Genomic DNA, 19737 nt, shown 5'->3' on the forward strand with positions numbered 1-19737 from the left:
GTATACATCCAAGTATTTAAGTGAGAAATTGTATCCCCCAACTTATAAAACATTTTAAATTGATGGTCAATAAAATTTGATTTGAAAATACATCACTGAAATCCAATCATGAACACCTTCTAACTGTGTATCTCACTGTGATTCAAAAATTTGTTTTTAATTTTTAAAAATTTGATTGAAAGTATAAAATGAAAAGTATTTTTAAAATAATAGATTTTCAAATAAATCTTTAAAACAAAAAAGGTATTCAGAAAATATATGCTAAAGCTCTTAAATACAAGTATTTTACTTGAATAACAAGTCAGTTCCCATAGTAGACATGGATGGACAAGGTTTTTCTATGTTGAAAGCACCAACAAATAGCAAAATCAGTTTGTTCTGAAATTCCCTGGGAACTATATAAACATGAGCTTTTGGTTTCTAATAAAGGTTGATCTAAAGGAGAGAACGTTCTGAGCAGTAGACACTAACAATATGTTCTACTTGGCAATTGCATTTCTCATAGTAATGTAAATTATCTTTCTGTCTTTTTATTTTTAGACAGAAATTCCTCCTATCTGGTGCTATAATCTCTTTGACCTTAAAATGCTCACTAAACAGGAGATTCTATGCCTAAATAAAGATGCTTGGTGATGTCTTCTCTATATAACTTTTTAGAACTGAGAATGGTCAACAGGACCAGTGAGTTGCATAGACATACCCATTCTCAATAGTGAGCTGATTGATTACACTTGCTTGAACCTGTCAAGACAGAGTTAACCTCCCATAAGAATTCTTTTTTTTTTGCTTTTTGGGTCACACCCAGCTATGCTCAGGGATTACTCCTGGCTTTGCACTCAGGAATTACTCCTGGAGGTGCTTGGGGGACCATATGGGATGCCGGGGATCGAACCCAGGTCGGCCGCGTGCAAGGCAAACGCCCTACCCGCTGTGCTATCACTCCGGCCCCAAGAATTCTTTTTTTTTTCAATTAGTGAATCACCATGAGGTACAATCACAGACTTATAAACTTTTGTGCTTGCGTTTCAGTCATACAATTGTCGAGTACCCATCCTTCCACTAGTGCCCATTTTTCACCACTAATGGTCTCAGCATCTCTTCCACCACTCTCACCCCGCCCCTCCACCCCACCTCCCTTCTGTGGCAGGGCATTCCCTTTTGCTCTCTTTATCCTTTTGGGTGTTGTGTTCCCATAAGAATTATTACTCCTACCTCCTCTCTCTGACAAACACTCATATTGCTCCAGCTTTAACACAAAACCTGAGAGGGACCCAGTGGAGAGGGCCAAGACCAATGGAGAAGCTATATCACTCTGAGAAGTATTCATTAGCCTTCTTAACACCATATGAACAGAGCAGGGGTCATTATTCTAGTTTTTTACACCCCCAGATGGATGGCAGCAAGAAAGTTGGTGCTGAAAAGCAAGGAAGAGCCATAGATTAAATTGCACTCAGAACAAACCTTTAGTCTGAGATGTGATGTAAAATAAAAGCAAAAAGATAGCATTGAAAATAGTTGTAGTCATTCTTAGAAATGCAATTTTCAAGGGATCTTGGCAGAGAAATTAACCAGAGACATAACACAAAATTTGCCTGAACCACATCAATTTTCTAAACCTACACTTAGAGTCTCTTTTGAAACAAGGCAAGTAAATTTTTTTTAAAAAAATTGAAAAAGAAAACTAGTTTCCTGAGCCTTGAAATAGCATACTTTCGACGACAATTTATGAGAATTGCACTCCATCTTCATAAAATTGCCTTTGAACACATCCGAGGTGACCTTTAGAGGAGAGGAAAATACGAGTGTCAGTAGCTCTGGGTTTCTAATATCCTCAGTTTCTTAGTAGTTGCCATCCTCTCTAAAGAGAGAGCACTGCCTTCTCCCTAGCCCACTATTGTGATGTGTCACCACAAGGATGGCCACAGATGGCCACAGACCTAGAACTATGCCCTGACTGAAATGATTGATAGTGATACCTCATATGTAGAAAACCCTCTGGCAGTCAGTAAGTGCATGGTCTGACTATCAGGATTGCCTGAACCCAAAACTCAAATGTCTGTCTCACACAGCCCTTCCTAGAGTCTGGATAATTTGGCTCTCAACAACACCAAGCATGGCACAGCAAAGATATCTGCAAAGCTCATATAGGACCTTGTCTTACCAAGTCTGCTTCCTTCTCAGTCTCTGTTCAAATGGGGCCCCTAAATCTTGTCATCCAACCTCACCCTGGGCCCCTGGCAATGACCGTTATTATTCCGTATTAAATGCGTGTTACTATATGGCCTGATGTTATGGGGATGAAAAGGTCATCTCAGGGGCTGGAGCAATAGCACAGCGGGTAGGGCCTTTGCCTTGCACTCGGCCGACCCGGGTTCGATTCCCAGCATCCCATATGGTCCCCTGAGCACCGCCAGGGGTAATTCCTGAGTGCAGAGCCAGGAGTAACCCCTGTGCATTGCCGGATGTGATCCAAAAAGCAAAAAAAAAAAAGAAAAGGTCATCTCAAAAGACAGAAACAGGGGGTCAGAGTGATAGCACAGTGGGTAGGGCGTTTGCCTTGCACGCGGCTGACCCGGGTTCGGGTTCGATCCCCGGCATCCCATATGGTCCCCCAAACACCTCCAGGAGTAATTCCTGAGTGCAAAGCCAGGAGTAACCCCTGAGCATAGCTGGGTGTGACCCAAAAAGCAAAAAAAAAAAAGACAGAAACACCAAGAGATCATTGCCCATTCTCTTTCAGAAAGAGGGAGTAAATGTATAAGTTGGGGGGAAGATAGGGGAACAAATGGGAGGGAAGTCAAAGAATAAGTCCCTGACGCACATAGCTGCTTATTGCTCAAGTTACTCTCATTTTCCCCACATGTATGAAAGTTACCACAAATTCAATATGGTTTGATTTTAACTTCTTTTGTGTTTTGTTTGGGGCCACACCTAGCAGTGCTTTGGGGGTTACTCCAGCCTTAGTGCTCAAAGATCACTACTGGTGACACTTGAAAGACCATGTGATTCCAAGAATCAAACCCAGATCCTCACTCTGTCAAGACTAGTACTCTACCACATCCCTGGCCCCAATCTGAACATTTTTAAAAGATGCATTAGTAACATACCCGTGTTAGGAGACAAGGGTTTTTTTTTTGCATTTTCCATTTTCTCCAGCATTTCTAATGAATGTTTTTGAAGAAAAAATCCAAACTTTTAAAATTACACTGATAATTTACAGAATCATCCATTTTATGTTTATAAATAATCATGTTGATTTTATTTATTTATTTTTAAAGAAATAGATTTATTTATTTTTTTAGCTTTTTGGGTCACACCGGCAATGCACCAGGGATTACTCCAGTCTTATGTACTCAGCAATTACTCCTGGCGGTGCTCAGGGACTATATGGGATGCTGAGAATCGAACCCAGGTTGGCCACGTGCAAGGCAAACACCCTACCTTCTGTGCTATTGCTCCAGCCCCTCACGTTGATTTTAAAAGTGTATGGAAAGAAACACTCTTTCTTTGAATTATGAGATTCTTTCCCTACCAGTTGCATCCTTACACAGTTCTTTTTTCAGCCCTCACTCTTTTTTATCTGTCCAGTGTCTATATTTTCAATTTTCCTCTAGTGATTTCCTTGTGCAGCCCAGACTTTTCTGAGTGCTAAATCAATATGTTAAAATGGCAATGGGTTATTTCCATCTGGATATCACACATGTATCCCAAACTCAATCTATTTATTTATTTATTTAATGTGGGGTTTTTTTTTGAGAGTCACACTTAGAGGTATTACATAGCAGATGTAACCCTTGCTAATGTTTGGGATACCGAAAGTGGTGCCTGGGATGGAACTGGCATTGGACGCATGCTAGGCAAACAACCTGCTTCCTGAATTATCTCTCGAGCCCCTCCATTTATTTAAGTGGCTTTGTCTTCCCTTCCCAGATATTTTTGTCACCTAAAAATACCACAAGAACAAAATGTGCTCCACTTTCCTGATCTCTACCGTTAAAACAGAAGCCAATGAGTCCCACATGTATCTGTGTGACACTACACTCAACGACTTTAAGACAATCTGTCCCTGATTCTTTTGACTAGGATAGCTAACACTAGAGTATCTGGAATCCCAGGGCTAAAACAACAGAGATTATAACAGAACAGTGGTAATTAACCCATCATGGTCTTATATTATAAACAAGATAATGGCCTCCAAATGAGTAGAAATAGGCTTGTGAGCCCTGGAAAGATTATGTCTGAGGACACACTTTGAGTCTTTAGAAATAATATAATCCTATTCCTTTGAGAAATTATTATACAAGTTGACTTGCAGGAATGACAGAACTCTACACAGTACTCAATAAATGCTAACCTTTATTGTTACTGTTTATTAAATGACACTGACACATCACAGAAAGTCCCAGAACAACAAAGTTCAACCAAAAAAATATCACTTCTTCTTTCTGGAGAATAAAGGGCCACTTTTTCTGAATTAACTGCTATGAGCCAGAATATTCTATGCATTTTGAATGTATTACTTAATTTAATTCTCACAACAAGCTAGATTTTCACCCCTTATGCACACTTCAAAAAGGAAACTTCACCGCATCTCATTTTTAACCTACACATTCCACTCAATACACTATCCAATGAAGCACCTGCTTCCTTCTCAACAGTGTCTTTATCAAGAGCTTCCTAAACATCAATATTCAGTTAAGATAAATAAGACATAAAAAAGAATAAAAAGTAAAAAATGTAAAGATCACTCATTACATTCCCTCCACCCAAAATGAAGTAAACACTTAGTATTTGGGTGTCTGTAATTCTGGAGATTTTAGTGCCTATGTATATATGTTTAACTATTCAAAAAAGATGGAATCATACTATGAATACTGCTTGTCTAACCTACCTCTCATTTACAATGCATGATGAATATCATTTCCTGGCAATACAGATTTTCATCAGCATATGTATGATACACCATATGGACATTCCCTAATCTATTCAACCCATCCAGTACCCTAGTCACTTAGCTTTGTTTTTAAACTTTTACTATCTTGTATAGTGCTGTGATGAATTGTTTTATACACAGTCTTTGGCCAATCATTCCCTTAGTGTTAAGGGCTTAGATATTTTTAAATTTCTAATACGTATTATCAAATGACCCTCTACAAATTGTAAGTGTAAACTAATCCCCAGCATCAGAGTTCAAAAAACTTCATTTTGTGACACCATTATGTGCACTGCACAACAGGAGAAGGAATTTACATGAACCACTGTTATTTTTCCAAGTCAGAAATATGTAGTGGTGCTCCATGTTCAGTGGGATAACATTCAGACAGCTCTCTACAATCTGGATTCACTTCACTTTCCAAATTTTCACCATCCTAAAGAGTTCTGTTTCCATGCCTTTCTCATATTATTCCCTTTTTAATCACATATCACAGGATACCCTAACTGCTTACCCCATTCTAGGATCATTTTAAGTAGTTGATTTCTCCCTGAATCTTTATTTGACTACCTAACCCATAGAAGCCTTTGCTTTCCTTGTATCTGGAATGCATATTTCACAATGAGTATATGCCCCATATATTATCTTTTTTTGTACGTTTCTTATGTCTCCCATCTATATAACAAATGACAGTAATTTCTTTCTTCTTGTTTCTTCTTTTCAGCTCTAACACACAATTTTAGTAATGATACACAAGTTAATACAAATGACAGGAGGAACTTAATGAAGAATTGGTTTACTGTCACTTATGCAGAGGAAACAGTAAAAACATTTGAATATAGGTAGCAAAATAAATAGCAACACAGAAAGTTTTCAGAACAAGTAGAGATTCCTTTACCCAGCTTAAACCTGAAGACCAACTCCCAATAAATATCTGTATTGATGATACATTGTGACACTCACTATTCAAAATTGGTGACTGAAAGGATTCCTTTCTAAACAAAGTAGAGAAAAGAACATTTACAATGTGTATTACTTCTAAACTACACACTAAAGAAGTTATTCCTGGCTCTTTGGGATCATTTGCTCAGTTACTTTGGTCATAAATTTTCCAATTTTTACTTTCACCAAAAAATCATGGTGACTTTCTATCCCCAGAATCTTATCAGCACATACTTGAAATTCTTTTAAAAAGAAAAAAAGTGAGCCTTCACTGAACTGATTCTGAGAAAGTTCATTTCCTTCCCATTTAAAATGATCAATTATGTTCTCAAATATGACCAAAAGTTTAAGAATAACCTCTTTGTTTTCCTTCTTATTAAAAAGGGAACCCAACGAAGATGGCACTTGGGCTCTAAGCAGTTCTCTATGCATAGCTGGATTTTCAGCCAAGTTCAAGAGGAGTTTTAAAACCTGAAATTTGGTTTCTTGATTTCCCGTGGAAAATAAACGAAAAAAATCTGAAATGGAATTAGCCAACATGTGCTGATACTCGTTCGTAACAGTCATGTTCGTAAGCAATCTCAGTCCAGCCAGCTGCACAGATGAGTTCAAACGAGAGGTGATTGTGTCATCACATACTTGATTCATGTATATCTTAAGCCTACGCTGGTTTTCAGAATTCACACTCAAGTTATTCAGGACAATTAGAGCCTTTTCCTTAACTATAGGATCCCTAGTATTGAGAATTTTTGCAACAATTGGAAGACCCCCCAGATCACGAATAATATCTCTGTTAAAAGCATATGCAGCATTGTTGCCCAGCGCGATTAAAGCTGCTTCAAGAATATAAGGTTTCTCTGACATCTCAACCAAGCAAAGAACTTTTTGAAGCTCTTGAGGGGACAAAATAGTATCATCTGAATTGGGGGAAGCCCGTTTCTGGACCGCCCTACGAGCCCGAGTAGCCCTGGCCCTGGCCCTGGCCCTAGCTCTGGTTCCAGCCTCAGTTCCAATCCGGGCCCAAGGTGGGTACCACACTATATCTTTGTTCTCACTGTTGTCATCATCATCGTCAGACCAATCATTATACCTGACTTCAAGACAGTCCCCAGCATCATCCTTATCCCCAGATCCCCCATCAGCCATTTTCTCTTTGTTCTGCTTTCTTCCCCTAGTCAATCTATAAATGCAATAGCAGGCACCAGCCCCAATCACTAGACCTGCAGTCACCCAGCCTACTTTCCTGGCGTAGCCCATGCAATCGTCCCTGACAATAGCAGGGACCAAGGAAGAGTGTAGTCACTCAGGTTTGGAAAGATGGTTTAGGGTTTGTGGAGAATGATGCTCTTAGCCACGTCAAGGCTGATGCTGGAGGTGGACCTGGGGTGTGTCCAGTAGCTGATGCTGGAAGTGGACCTAGGGGTGGAGAAAGGAAATGGCATTTGAGTTTCTCTCTGTGTTGCTCCCTGCAGGAGCTGCACAGAGACAGGAGAGCAGTAAATGAGTACTTGATCCGAAATGCAGATTGGTAACAAACTCATGTCCTTTATTCCACTCTCCCAGCCCACTCCCTCTCCAAATCCATAAAAGGTAATTGTAGCCCAATTCCCCAACCCCCACGGGTCCCCATGGAGCAGCACTCTTGCACTAACCTCCTCAAGAGAGGCAATTGCCACGTCTTCCTTTCCCGGGAGGTCTTCCTTGCCACACCCAAAACCCCTTTGGATCTGCGATCTGCGGAGAGACCTGAGCCTGAGCGAACTGAGATTTTGTCAGATTGACTGCTCATTCATCTGTTTCTAATTCACCTTCCAGGTTGTCTATTTTTTAACCTTTCTACAGGCGTATACTTGCCTTTCCCTAGCCTGACATGGGAGGGATGTTAGGGAAATAGAGTAGGATTGGATGAGCCTGCCCAACCCGCATTGATTTCAGACCCCTCCCCCACTGCAGACAGCCCCCATGCCCACACCGACCTTTACTGATCTGAGGAAACTTCCTCCCTTGCTTCAAGTGATGCCACCTGCTACAGCAGACCTGAAGGATGACAGATCAAAAACATGAGTACTGTTGAGAGAGGATTATGAACCAACTGTGTGATTGGTTTCCCTCCCTTCTTTCTCCCTCCCCTCCCATCCCACCTCCCCGCGACACACACACACATACATATACACACACACAACGCACGCCATTTCAGCACAGTCCTGGGAGTGTGAGAAACACAGGCTTAATCCTTACCTAGATTATTGCAGTCTCTGGTTCCTCCCCACCTCCACGCCCGCGCTCTTCTTAGAATCCCTCGATGGTCTTACCTTCAAATCGACCTTCACCGACAGGGGGTTAATTTCCTTCGCCCGGCATTGTGCGGAAATTCACCGAAACACTGGCAACCCGGGAGAGAATAGGACCCACTAGACACGGAGGCTTTGGTCAGGAAGACACAATTACGGGCAGAAAGAAGAAAGACGGGAAACTGCCGGGACTGAGCGCTTGGTGGACGGACAAGTGCCCAGCATACCAAACTCTTTCCGAATTCGGACACCCGGCTGGCAAAGGTAACGCACCCCTTATTGCCCCTCTCAGGGTTCCGCGGACACATTATCTTGCAGCTCCCTCCCTACCCCCGCCCCAATTCCGCAATGCCCAGGTTGTCCCCTCTGGCACTGTCCTGGAGGACCAGGTGCCAGCACCCAGCCCACAGCTCCCTTTCCGAACTAAACGGCCCCAGGATCCTGCAGATTTTCACCTCCGGATTCCTGGGCACCTCCCCGAACACCCTCCCCCCAGCATCGGGAAGAGCTGCAAGCGGGACAGATGTCCTAGAAAGCTAGTGGCTAGTGGACGGAGGTGCCTCAGGATCCGCGACGGTTTCCCCACTAAGCCTCAGTCACCCCTTACTTTATGGAATCTCCCAGACACTGACCTGCAGGGATCCTGGACAATTCCCTCCCCTCCTCCTTCCCTCTGCCGCAGCCCGCTTGCCCTCAGGGCAATAGGGAGCTGGTACTCAGACGGGAACAACGACCAGAACAAGAAGGACTTCTGCACACGTCAGCTCTCAGTCACGTGAGAGCGACGTCATTCACCAACTCGGGTCCCCTATTTCCCCTCCCACCAGCAGTGCGGCAGAAGAGGACCCGCCCCCCCTTCATTCCCTTCCCCACCCCAAATCCTTTCTTTGCTAATCTCCCTGTAGTTGTGTTTGTCTTCCTCCAATTACCAGAAAGGGCTAGCATCTTCCTCTGGGATCACTGGCCACTTGAACTTTTTGGAAAAATTTGCCTCTTCCTCCCGTAGGCTCCCGGGACTGCAACCTCTCCTACCACCTCCCCTCCCCCTAGCTGTTAACGTCTACCGTTTCCTCTGAAACCTAATCCCAGATCTGAAACATATGAGCTATCAGAAAAGGAGTCTTGTAGTGAGAGTGTGGTTTTCACTTTTTTAATACTTTATTGTTCTTCTCGCTCCCACCCCACCCCCACCCCCGGCTGCATTTTTTATGGGAAAAAGTTTACTGTGAAACTTATTTCATTGGAGAAAAAAAGAGTGGGAGTTGGATACTGATTTTGAGCCATGGCCTCCAAAGTCCCATATTTTCCCACTTGTGGAGAATATTACTTGCTTCACTATAAGAGATCTTAATGTCTTCTAGGGCTTTGCATGTAACACAACACACAATGAAGTATTCAGCGTGTCTGAGAATATCTACATGTTCTTATTAGATCAATATTCTAAGCAGAAACACACTGATTATCAAGGAGATGTGAAATCCTCAGAAATCAGTAAAAGCTTGGGTAGAAATCACAAATAGTGGATATCTGTCAGATAAAACGGTGTGCACAGTGAAAGAAAAGTGCCACGCAAGCATGTTTTAAGATATGTGTGGACCCAAATAGATAAATTTTATCTTTAAATATTAGAGAACTGAGACCAAGAAAACACTGACTCAACGCACTATCCAACAATTATTGTGAAACCATTTCACCCACTGCTTTCATTAATTCGATGATTCACCTATCAGCAATGACATTATTCTTTTATAATTTTCTTTTTTTATTAAGTCACCTTGATTAACAAAGTTTTTCATAGTAGAGTTTTAAAGATACAACGTTTCAACACTAGTCCCACTGCCAGTGTCCACATTCCTCCATTACTTTATTTTTATACAGTGGGCAAGGTAATAAATATTAAAGCAGGATTCTAATATTTGGATATAAAGCTATTATCTAGGCATAAAATTTTAGATTCACAGATAATATGGAAATAAAGAGACTAGGAAGTTTAGAGACAGGCAAACTCCAAGGAAATTAATATCAAAGTAGCAGAGGCAGTTTCAAAAACAGAAACAAATCAACTGTGTGTTTCTGTATTTAGAGAATGATTATGTGCAGAGAAAGGGGCTTATTCAGGATTAAGAATACATGAAAAGGAAAGTCAGAGGAAAGTGTTGGTAGTTCCCAGTCAAGCACCTTCTCTAGGGGAGTCTTGGCTAAGATGAATGGAACATTTAGCTTTCCTTGGCAATGCTACCCCCATGTGTAAGAGTACTTCTAACTGCCTTAGCTGAAAGCTGCTTCTTAAAGTGTACCAATGCCCTGACTCCGATTACAAGCTCACCAAACAACCCTAAGGGTTGGGCTTCCTAAACAGTACCTAAACCTACAGGGAGATTTCCAGTACCCCTGACATTTTTATTTCTTGGGTGACTCAGCCATCACCCCTATTAAAACTTAGGTTCCCTTGTAGCCAGCTTACAGGTAGAGACCTACAGGCTTTCAAATTTAGATCTAGAATTAGATATGTCTTTACAAAAGGGAGTCCTTCTTTGGCAGAGGCATCTGTTCTCAACGTACAGACTAACTCAGGAATTGATCATGCAATGCTGAGGACAAGACCCTAAACAACAGACGCAACCTTACAGAGAATCCTGTCAGGGAAACCAGTTAACTTGGGTTCAAAAGACACACTTGTGCATCACTATTTCAGAATGCTACCTCTCTGCTGTTCACAAATAATCTCTCAGTAGCTCAATGGCATCTGAAAAAGGTTTAATATCCAAAAAAGTTTAAAACCGTGTGCAAATGTATGACCACAACATTGGAAACAGTTAAGATTTCTTTATGAGAAAAGATATGTCAGGGGCTGGGGTGATAGTACAGTGGGTAGGACGTTTGTCTTGCACGCGGCCGACCCAGGTTCGATTCCCAGCATCCCATATGGTCCCCCAAGCACAGCCAGGAGTAACTCCTGAGTGCAGAGCCAGGAGTAACCCCTGAGCATTGCTGGGTGTGATCCAAAAAGCAAAAAAAAAAGATATGTCTTACATTTTAATACCATTATTTTCCCCAACACAAAGGTAGACACTGTGCCCATAACAGATCTATTCAATAGTCTTAACAAAATTTAATCTGAACCAAGGTAAAAGTTAAAAATAAATGTAGTTTTCACATCTTGAAGAGACCACCTATCAATTTTTCTTCTCCTCAGGATACCTCTTCAATGTTTCCACATTAAGGTAGTCAGGTTTGATTTGCTTAATTCTGCAGGTTACTGCCTGCAACCTGTAAAATTAACTAATGTGCAATATAAAACCAAATAACACAATACTTTAAGAAGCATCAATTTTGCCATATTGTCTCAGTAGACAAAGTCTAACAAAGAAGGTCAAATTGAAACGTTGCACTATCAGTACAACAGTGTGTGACTATATTATTTTGGAGTCGTGTCTGTGGACATCAAAAAATAAACGGAATTTGTACTTAGTAAAAACCTTATGTTCACAAGTTTAAGAAAGAATTAATTTTAAAGATAATTTTCTATAATTTATTATTTTCTCAATCTCTATAGCTCCGCAGTCCTTCTCATGCTACCATTCACTGAGACTTCTTTTTTGGTTTTTGGGTGACAACTAATGATTCTCAAGGGTTACTCTTGGAGGTGCTCAGGGGACCATATGGGATGCTGGAGATAAAATCGAGTTTGGTTACATACAAGGCAAACGCCCTACCTACTGCACTATCGCTCAGGACCCTCAACAATGCTTTTTTGTTTTCTGGTACTTTATAAGTTACATACCACATGTGATCACATACTGAGTTAAGCCAGAAAAGCTCCATTTGGCAGTGTCTTCACATAATCTTTTGCAGCCTCAAAAACTTAGAACAGACTCGGCCAAAGAATGGCTTATAGATTTTTTTCTCTTTTAAAATATTATGTCAGGAAATTAATATCCCTTTAACATATTTTTATTGGTAAGTGTATAATATAGAGCAAAGTAGAGTTTAGGTGGTAGTCACCAGTTTCCTTGGTAGGAATTGTGGGTTGAAATAACAAAGAAATAAGATGTTTATCATTCCTGTGGCATTTAGAAAGTTTTCATGAGGGAGTAGATCCCAACAGGAAAGGGCTGACAGACTGGGGGAATGGTGTCAGAGGTTGTACATTGGAATGAGTGGAAAATATATTAAAGGGGAAAGGTAGAATGTATTAGTGAGGCGACTTAAAAGTGGAGCTTTCCCTCTTGAAAACGGGTTAAGAATGTGAAAATGAGTCCTTATTGTACAGTTGTGTTTTTGACACCAGAACAGTTGTAAGAAACTTCACATACTCCTTAGTTCTTTCCAATGTGCATGTTTAAAACAAAAGCCACTTATATACGAACTTAACCGCAAAAAAAATGAATGAAATGTTAGACAGTTGAATGTGCAAGTTCTGTGAAAGTACAACTTCATAAATAGAATTCTTTCATCTAGAAGTATATAGTGACAAAAAAAAACAGAATGGGAAAAAAAAGAACAGAGTAAGGAGATGGATGATGAAACAAATAAGGTAGGCATTTAGAGAGATTCGGTATGTTATTGGTGAGTGAGTTTGGACTATAAAAATCTGAGAAAGAGCAGAAAATTATAACATCTCCTGGCTTTTGAATATTCAGTAGCAAAACACTGGAGGCTCCCAGCCTCACCTCCAGGAAGCCCCCCCCCCTTAGGGGCCTCTCACCAGGGAGCTTCCTGCTAGGGTATCATATTTCAATGTTCTAAGAAAGAGGCTGGCCTAGGGTCTATATTTAGGGTCTGACTCCCTCGCCAGACAGCTTAATGTCTGGGGACTAACTTCAGTATAGTTTGTCCCTGAATTCTGGAATTGTTCAAAGGGGTTGTAGGAATGGTGCAGTGAAATGTTACCAGAAAAAGGGAATGATAAGACCTCTCTCTTCCTACGAACTGCTTGGTGTCCATTTTGTGAAAGAAAAACGATAAGAACCCCAGAGGTGTTGCAGTAATTCAGTCACCCACAGATTCCCCACCCCTCTCTCCACTGAAAGATGCTGACCCCTCTAGCCTCTGCTATGAAGACAAAGTATGGAGACATGAATGGCAACTACGGGGAAGCATCTCACAAATCACCATGGAATGAAAACTTAATGTGCTCATTTTCATTAGCACTTATTTTCATTAGTGATATAGCAAGGAATTATCTCATTTTCTGAACCATGAAGATTCAGAAAAGATTTTTAAGTATCTTAAAATGTAAAGCAAGGAAATTTCACTCATTTGTCGAGTTCACCTGAAGATGCAATCTTCATGTGAAGCTGGAGTCAGCATACTGCCTGATGCTCAAGCCAGAAGCAAAAGCCACCCAGAAATCCTCTAAGAAGATCTCAGTGATCTGACACCAAATACTGTGAGATCAGCCCTGGGGAGGAAAGGGGTAATAGTTCTTACCCCTTATTCCAAAAGAAGGTCACAATTACAACACTAACCCCCTTACTACAAATTTATTTTATCTATCTATAAATTATATAGAAAACACACTGTTCTTGTTGAGGATTTGTTTTCAATTTTCAATATGCTGTTTGAATGCGGTTATTTTATTTCCTGTACAGTTCACATAGGTAATCTGTGTGGTGTAAATTAATCAAATCAAGGCGACTCCCTCATACAACTGGGAAATCTGAGGTTCAATATAGTAACGTATATTTAAAGCCGTGGATTTGTTTTCTCCGAGTGAGATAGCTTTATTGTGTTTTCTAATTACAAAAGAATGTGACTAGTCAATCAAAAGGACGGACGAAATAAAGCATTGACATAGGGAAAATATCAATGAAAAATGTATTACTACTTGGGCTCCTTTTTAGCCCTCACCGCTAATTTCCATGCAGATTGGCTGTAGAAAGGGATAGAAATTGTGGAGGAGAGGACGGAGTTTCCAAGCAAGAAAAGGATGAAACAATTACTCCAAGACGTGTAAATGAACAGTAGATGCAGTCATTAGAGAAGGGCACATTCACAGAGCAGAAAGCAATGGCCACTTGGGATTTCTGGTATTGTTACAGAGGAAAAGAGTGACGGGGCCCAGTGTGGAGGGGGGGAGGTACGGGGCAGGCTGGCGCCTGCCGCACTGCTTGTGGGAGTGGAAATTGGGGGCCAGGGCTCAGTGGTGACGTGAACGTCACGTGACCGAGGGCTGCCTAGAACAGAAGTCCTGCTAGTCGCCTCCGTCTGGGTACCAGCCCTCTATTACTCTGCCGGCGCGTGAAGGAAGAAGGAACTCGCCAGGACCGTGCAGGTCGGTGCTGAGCTCGGTACGCTCGGAGGGAGGTGGGGCTGGGAACGGGCCAGGAGCGCCAGGAATTCAGGTTCGCGCTGATGCGGGCTGTGTGTCCCCCCGTCTCGCTTACTTTCTAAATCCCCCTACCCCAGCCCCCCCCCCCCTTTTTCTAGAAAGAACTAGTGTGCTTGGGGCTGGAGTGAGGGGAGCGGGTGGCAGTTTCCAGAGACTCCGAGGAAGGGAAAGATTCCGGGACTCAGTTATCTGCGTCCCGAATGCGGCACCGTCCACCAAAGATTGTCCCTTCGCTCCGCTGTCGGTCTGCAGCTTTGGAGATCTGGTGGCCCGTGGGCAGCCGGCAAAGTCGCAACGAGGGAAAGAGCCAAAGTGTCTTGGGATCTTCCAGATCAGGTCAGTGTGAAGGTGGAATGAGACGTGGACCCGGGTGGGGGTTAATAAATGAGGGGGAGTGGGACGCCAGGATCCGCCGGGGCCAAGACCGAGTCGCCCTCTCCCGGCCCCTTCTTTCTCCACACCCCCTCCCATTTCAGTGCAGGGAAAGGGGTGTGGCGGCCTTTGCTGGGGAAATGGCGGACGAGGGGGTGGGGGCGGGGGAAGCCCGCATTAGGAAAGTCTGAAGGGTGTGAAAAAAATAATTGAAACGGGAGGGTCGAAAAATTCCGCAAAATGCTATGGGGACTGTGTTCGCAGTGCTCATGCACCCGCTGTACTTTTCAGTTCTTCACCGGCAGCTCTCAGCTTTTCCGTCTGTCTGCCCGACTGTCCATCAGTCACTGTGGAAGAAGCCTTAACGACAGAAGACAAGGGACAGAATTTCCGCGACTTTGAGGTCGGTGGGAAAAAACTGCCTGGGAATCTTTTTCGGGTCCGGGCTGGGGGGTGGAGAGGGAGAGAAGACTCCCCAGGGTTAACTCTCCAGGTCACCCATGAGAGCCCATTCCCACCTTCCCTTTTCTAGAGAATCTAGGAGAGAAAGGGTAGATCCTGAGACCAGATGCAGAGGGACAAAAAGAACAAAGAAATTGCTTCTTAATCCACTTTTCTCATCCAGCACCCAAACTCCAGTCTGTCTGGTGAGACAGTAACTCTGGCATACCTTTCAAATTTAATATTCTTTTTCATCCATAGATTCATCAAACAGAGCTAAAGAAGCCTGAAAGAAGCGGAAGAGGAACGAGCTTCTACGGCTGTTCACACAGGCCCTCAGAATCCACTTCATTCAGTTGGAGCAAGGTCCTTTGCTGTCCTTCCCTGAGTGTGGCAAAGACTCGAACATGGGAAGGGCTCGGGAAGTGGGTTGGGTGGCAGCAGGACTGATGATTGGGGCAGGGGCCTGCTACTGTGTTTACAAACTAACCATAGGAAGAGAGGATGAAGAAAAGTTGGAGGAGGAGGAGGAAGAGGAATGGGATGACGATCAGGAGCTGGATGAAGAAGAACCAGAGATTTGGTTCGATTTAACCTCCATGGCTCGACCATGGAGTGATGATGGGGATTGGAACGAGCCTGGGGCCCCGGGTGGCATAGAGGACAGGTCCTCAGGTGGAGGCAAAGCTACTAGAGCACACCCGGTCAAGCAGCGGCCGTTCCCTTATGAGCATAAAAGTACTTGGAGTATTCAAAGCTTTAAAAAGGTCACTTTCGCTCTTGGCCTCTCCAAGTGTCCTACCATTCAGGGAAAAATGTTTGCTCAGCCCACGGGTGCCAACTTTTCATTCAACCACAATGTCAATAGTCAGTTGGCCAGACTCTCCATTGTGGGAAACACAGTGCCCACTCCCAGCCCGGCTCTTAAGGAGAAGGCTTTGAGTGCCCTGGGTAACTTGAATGTGAGTGCTGAAAGTCAAGCACAGATTAAGATGGACATCAATGAAGGGTGCCAGGAAACGGTGTCACGTTGCTGCAACTCACTTCTGCAGCAGGCCGGCTTAAATTTGTTAATAAGCATGACAGTCATTAATAACGTGCTTGCCAAGTGCATGTCAGACTTGAAGTTTCCTGTGATAACAGGGGGAAGAGGATGTGCTGAGGTTCAGCTTTTGAAACCGTGGATGGGGTTGTCGCCAAAGCCAGTCATGGCAGGGGAAGTGCTGGGCGCTCAAACCCTACTCTCATTCCTGTCCCTCTTGGCCAGGACCGGAAGTACCGGGATCCTCCCAGACACTCTGGTCTCTTAAGTGGCCATCTCCAACAGAGTGGGCCCGAATCCACTTGAACCCCCTTTGGTGAACGGGCACTTGAGTTCTCATTCAAATATTCTGCGGTGGGTGTGACTGAAGAGCCAACACGAGCCAATCATGAGGTGAAAGTGAGGGTGGCTAAATCCAGGCTGGCACTCTGATTGGCCAAGCAGGGATTCCCATGGAGCTTTGTGTAACTTCTTGGTTTTGCAGTCTGTAGGCAAAGTGCGCTGTCTATTATGCCCTTGCAGCTTTCTTCCTGTGGGAAAGGCATCATTTTTTCAGGCAGCTGTGGTGAAAGACCATCCTATTAGAGAGTCATGAAGCATGCCTTGCCTGTAGTGGTCTCAGCTGTCTATGTTGGGCTACTTTATGGAGACCAGACCCATGCCGGAGCTTGTGTGGCAAATGCAACTGTTGCTGTGTAGGTCAAATCCCTGGTGACTCTTTCCTCCATGTGAGCTAATGGATGGTGACTCTGTTTATCCCTACAAAACAGTGCACTCCCCTTTTCTGTCTTGTTCCGATTGAACCTCACCCAGCTGAGCCTATGCTTGTGTGTATCACCAATAAAGTGTGTGCTGTGATTGGAAAAACGAGCCCTGGTCATTTTCCTTGAATAAACCTCCCGCTTGTAGAGACAGATGGACATGCCTGAGCAGTGCTAAGCAGGCTTTTTGCTTCCTGACAGGGACAGGCTGGGGGTGCTCCCAAGAGCAGAGGTAGAGATGGGTTGAAAGTGTTCAGGAGGAGCCTGGAGAAGGGGGCGGGTGCTGGGCAATGCCCATCGGGTGCTACTTGTGGGTGCTGTGTGAGCCCTAAAGGGGACTTGGAGGATGTAGGGGGAATGCTGAGAGGGCTGAGCACACATGTAAAACAGCCAGCACAGTGTCTCCTGCCTGCTACAGAGAAAGCTCTAGGTGAAGGTATCTCCTGGGGGCTGCAGCCTAGAGAGGGAGGAGGTCAGTGTGCAGGTATGTGCCTGCACATCCTTGGTGCCCGCGCAGCCACCCACTCATCTCTGCACATCTGATGCACAATAAGGACGCTACAGGTGGCCACATTCCATGTGTTCAGTTGGTGCAGTTTTCCTTCCTGCCCTGTGGTCTGCTTTCAGCCACAACCCCTTTATGGGGGTCTCAGTCCCAATTCCTGGCAGGTGAAGGAACTTTCTTCCCTACTCTTCTAGGCACAGCCCCTTCTTCCTATGCTTTTTACCTTCAGTGACATTCAGGAAGGGCATGGTGGTGCCCTTCAGGGACTCCCCAAAGGGGATGCTACAGCAAACTCCTAGAGTGCTGGACAAGGCTGTGGCCAGTCCATCCGTTGGCAGATACCTCCATACCATCCACCCGAGTTACTGGCACCCATGATGGGGCAAGAAGTGGCCAGCCCAACTTCAGTTGAGGCACTCTGTGGATCTGGACACTTTCGCCACCTCCCCTCTAGTCTCCAATCCCTCTCTGGGAGCTTCAGCCTGTGCATCACTAATGCCTGGGGCCCTGCACATTTCTGATGAGCCAAGCCATGGTCATCTTCCACACAGGCCCTGCCTGCGCAGCAGACAAAAGTGCCTCCTCTGGACAGTGCCTCTCCTGGCATTGTGTGAGTCACGATGTGCCACCCCCCACGTCCCTGCCTCCCTGCCTCCCCATCCGCCTCCCTCCTGCTTTCCCTGTGATACACTGGGTCACTGTGCCCCAGGCAGCAAGGCTCTTCAAGTTCCTGCTTTTTTGCCTCTGAGTCTCCCTTCCTTACTGGGAATAATAAATTTGTTTTTCCTCCCTTCCCCTGCAGTTGGAGCTGTGGGTGAGTTACTCCCTTCCTGTCTGTACCACGCACCTCGTGCTTCTGGATGGGGACCTGACATGGGCACCTGCTGAGCCCTAGGACCAATTCCAGGCAGTCCTCCAATGTGGATGGGGACACTGCCTCTTCCCAGGCTTGGGTGCTTGAATGGCAGGCACTTACCTCACAGCTGTTCCCACCCCAGCTCCCCAGTAAGGCTCACCGTGCTGGTGCTTCCTCTGCTGGCTCTAGGACCCTGTCTCATTCCCCAAGAGCTGCTAAGGCCACCATGTCTTTCTCTCAAACAAACCTCAGGCAGGATGGGCCTCTTTTCCTAAGCAGGATTACCCTGCAGATGGCTCCTACGTTTGCTGGTCCCAGGGATGCCTGCTTTGTCAACACTGTCTTCAGTGACACCTTGTTGCTCAGCGTCTTTAATCTCAGCACATAGGCAGAGTACATTTGCCTTGTGCCTGGCTCCTGGCTCCGACTCACCTGAGCCTCCCTCCTCTGCTGCAGGCTGCAGAATCCCCATGTGGATCCTGTTGTGAGCAGCTGTCCCCATGGACTAAGAAGGGGAGGGCCTCGGGGATTCCTCCCTGTCTCCTGAGCACCTCTGAGCACTTCTGTCACAGGGAAGTTCATGGCCATCAAGGTATCTGCAGTGATGGGCCAAGCCCTTGTCTGCCACTGTTGCTGCATGCACCTCACTCCACCACTTCCCTCCTCAGCGGGGGAGGTTGTGACACCTTTCCCTCTTTTCCCAAATAGACAACCCATTCATCCCCTCCACTCCCTGTACCAGTCCCTTCTGATGCTTCTGTGTGTTATGTTCTGGGGTCATCGTGTAACCCGCGGTGGCCCGAGGCACGTGTAGCAGACCTGTTCTTTTGATCTGGGGGGCAGACAGCTCATTGGCACTTGTCATCAGGCCTTTCACCCAGGAATTTATTTGTTGAGAACGCCTCAATCCATGGGAAATTGCTTTAGCCAACCTTGTGGAACTGAGGGCTATTTTTCCTCCTTTACCAAAATGGCTTAATGTTTAGAAGACAAAAGAAACTTGTAGGGGCCGGAGCGATAGCACAGCGGGGAGGGCGTTTGCTTGCACTCGGCCGACCTGGGTTCGATCCCCGGCATCCCATATGGTCCCCCAAGCACTGCCAGGAGCAATTCCTGAGTGCAAAGCCAGGAGTAACCCCTGAGCATCGCTGGGTGTGACCCAAAAAGAAAAAAAAAGAAAATTAGAGCCGACTGAATTGTGTGTACATAGATTTAAGTCTAGGTAGGTAAGGTATACCCATGTGGGTATTACACTGCACT

General features: G+C 44.5%; 2 protein-coding genes across 5 annotated transcripts; one reads left to right on the forward strand and one right to left on the reverse strand.

Moving 5' to 3' along the window:
* Positions 1-4339: 4339 nt before the first annotated feature.
* ARMCX3 (armadillo repeat containing X-linked 3) lies at positions 4340-8930 on the reverse strand. 3 transcript variants are annotated; one of them, XM_055122429.1, is made up of 5 exons: positions 8799-8930; positions 8188-8258; positions 7852-7912; positions 7528-7609; positions 4340-7291 (listed from the first exon to the last, which is right to left on the reverse strand). In XM_055122429.1, the coding sequence occupies exon 5, from the start codon at positions 7130-7132 to the stop codon at positions 5993-5995; it is 1140 nt and encodes a 379-aa protein (XP_054978404.1). In that variant the 5' UTR covers positions 7133-7291; positions 7528-7609; positions 7852-7912; positions 8188-8258; positions 8799-8930; the 3' UTR covers positions 4340-5992. The 3 variants fall into 3 exon arrangements, with proteins under 3 accessions (XP_054978404.1, XP_054978405.1, XP_004611722.2); XM_055122430.1 differs by having other exon boundaries at positions 8188-8299; positions 8799-8921; XM_004611665.3 differs by lacking the exon at positions 8799-8930 and having other exon boundaries at positions 8114-8252.
* Positions 8305-17216, forward strand: ARMCX6 (armadillo repeat containing X-linked 6). Of its 2 annotated transcripts, none has more exons than XM_055122431.1 (4): positions 8305-8430; positions 14753-14836; positions 15164-15275; positions 15575-17216. In XM_055122431.1, exon 4 carries the CDS (start codon positions 15721-15723, stop codon positions 16621-16623), a length of 903 nt encoding a protein of 300 aa, XP_054978406.1. In that variant the 5' UTR covers positions 8305-8430; positions 14753-14836; positions 15164-15275; positions 15575-15720; the 3' UTR covers positions 16624-17216. The 2 variants fall into 2 exon arrangements, with proteins under 2 accessions (XP_054978406.1, XP_004611750.2); XM_004611693.2 differs by lacking the exon at positions 8305-8430 and adding an exon at positions 14325-14443.
* The last annotated feature ends 2521 nt before the right edge of the window (positions 17217-19737 follow it).

Source organism: Sorex araneus, chromosome X (assembly GCF_027595985.1).
Source record: "Sorex araneus isolate mSorAra2 chromosome X, mSorAra2.pri, whole genome shotgun sequence".
Lineage (NCBI taxonomy): Eukaryota > Metazoa > Chordata > Mammalia > Eulipotyphla > Soricidae > Sorex > Sorex araneus.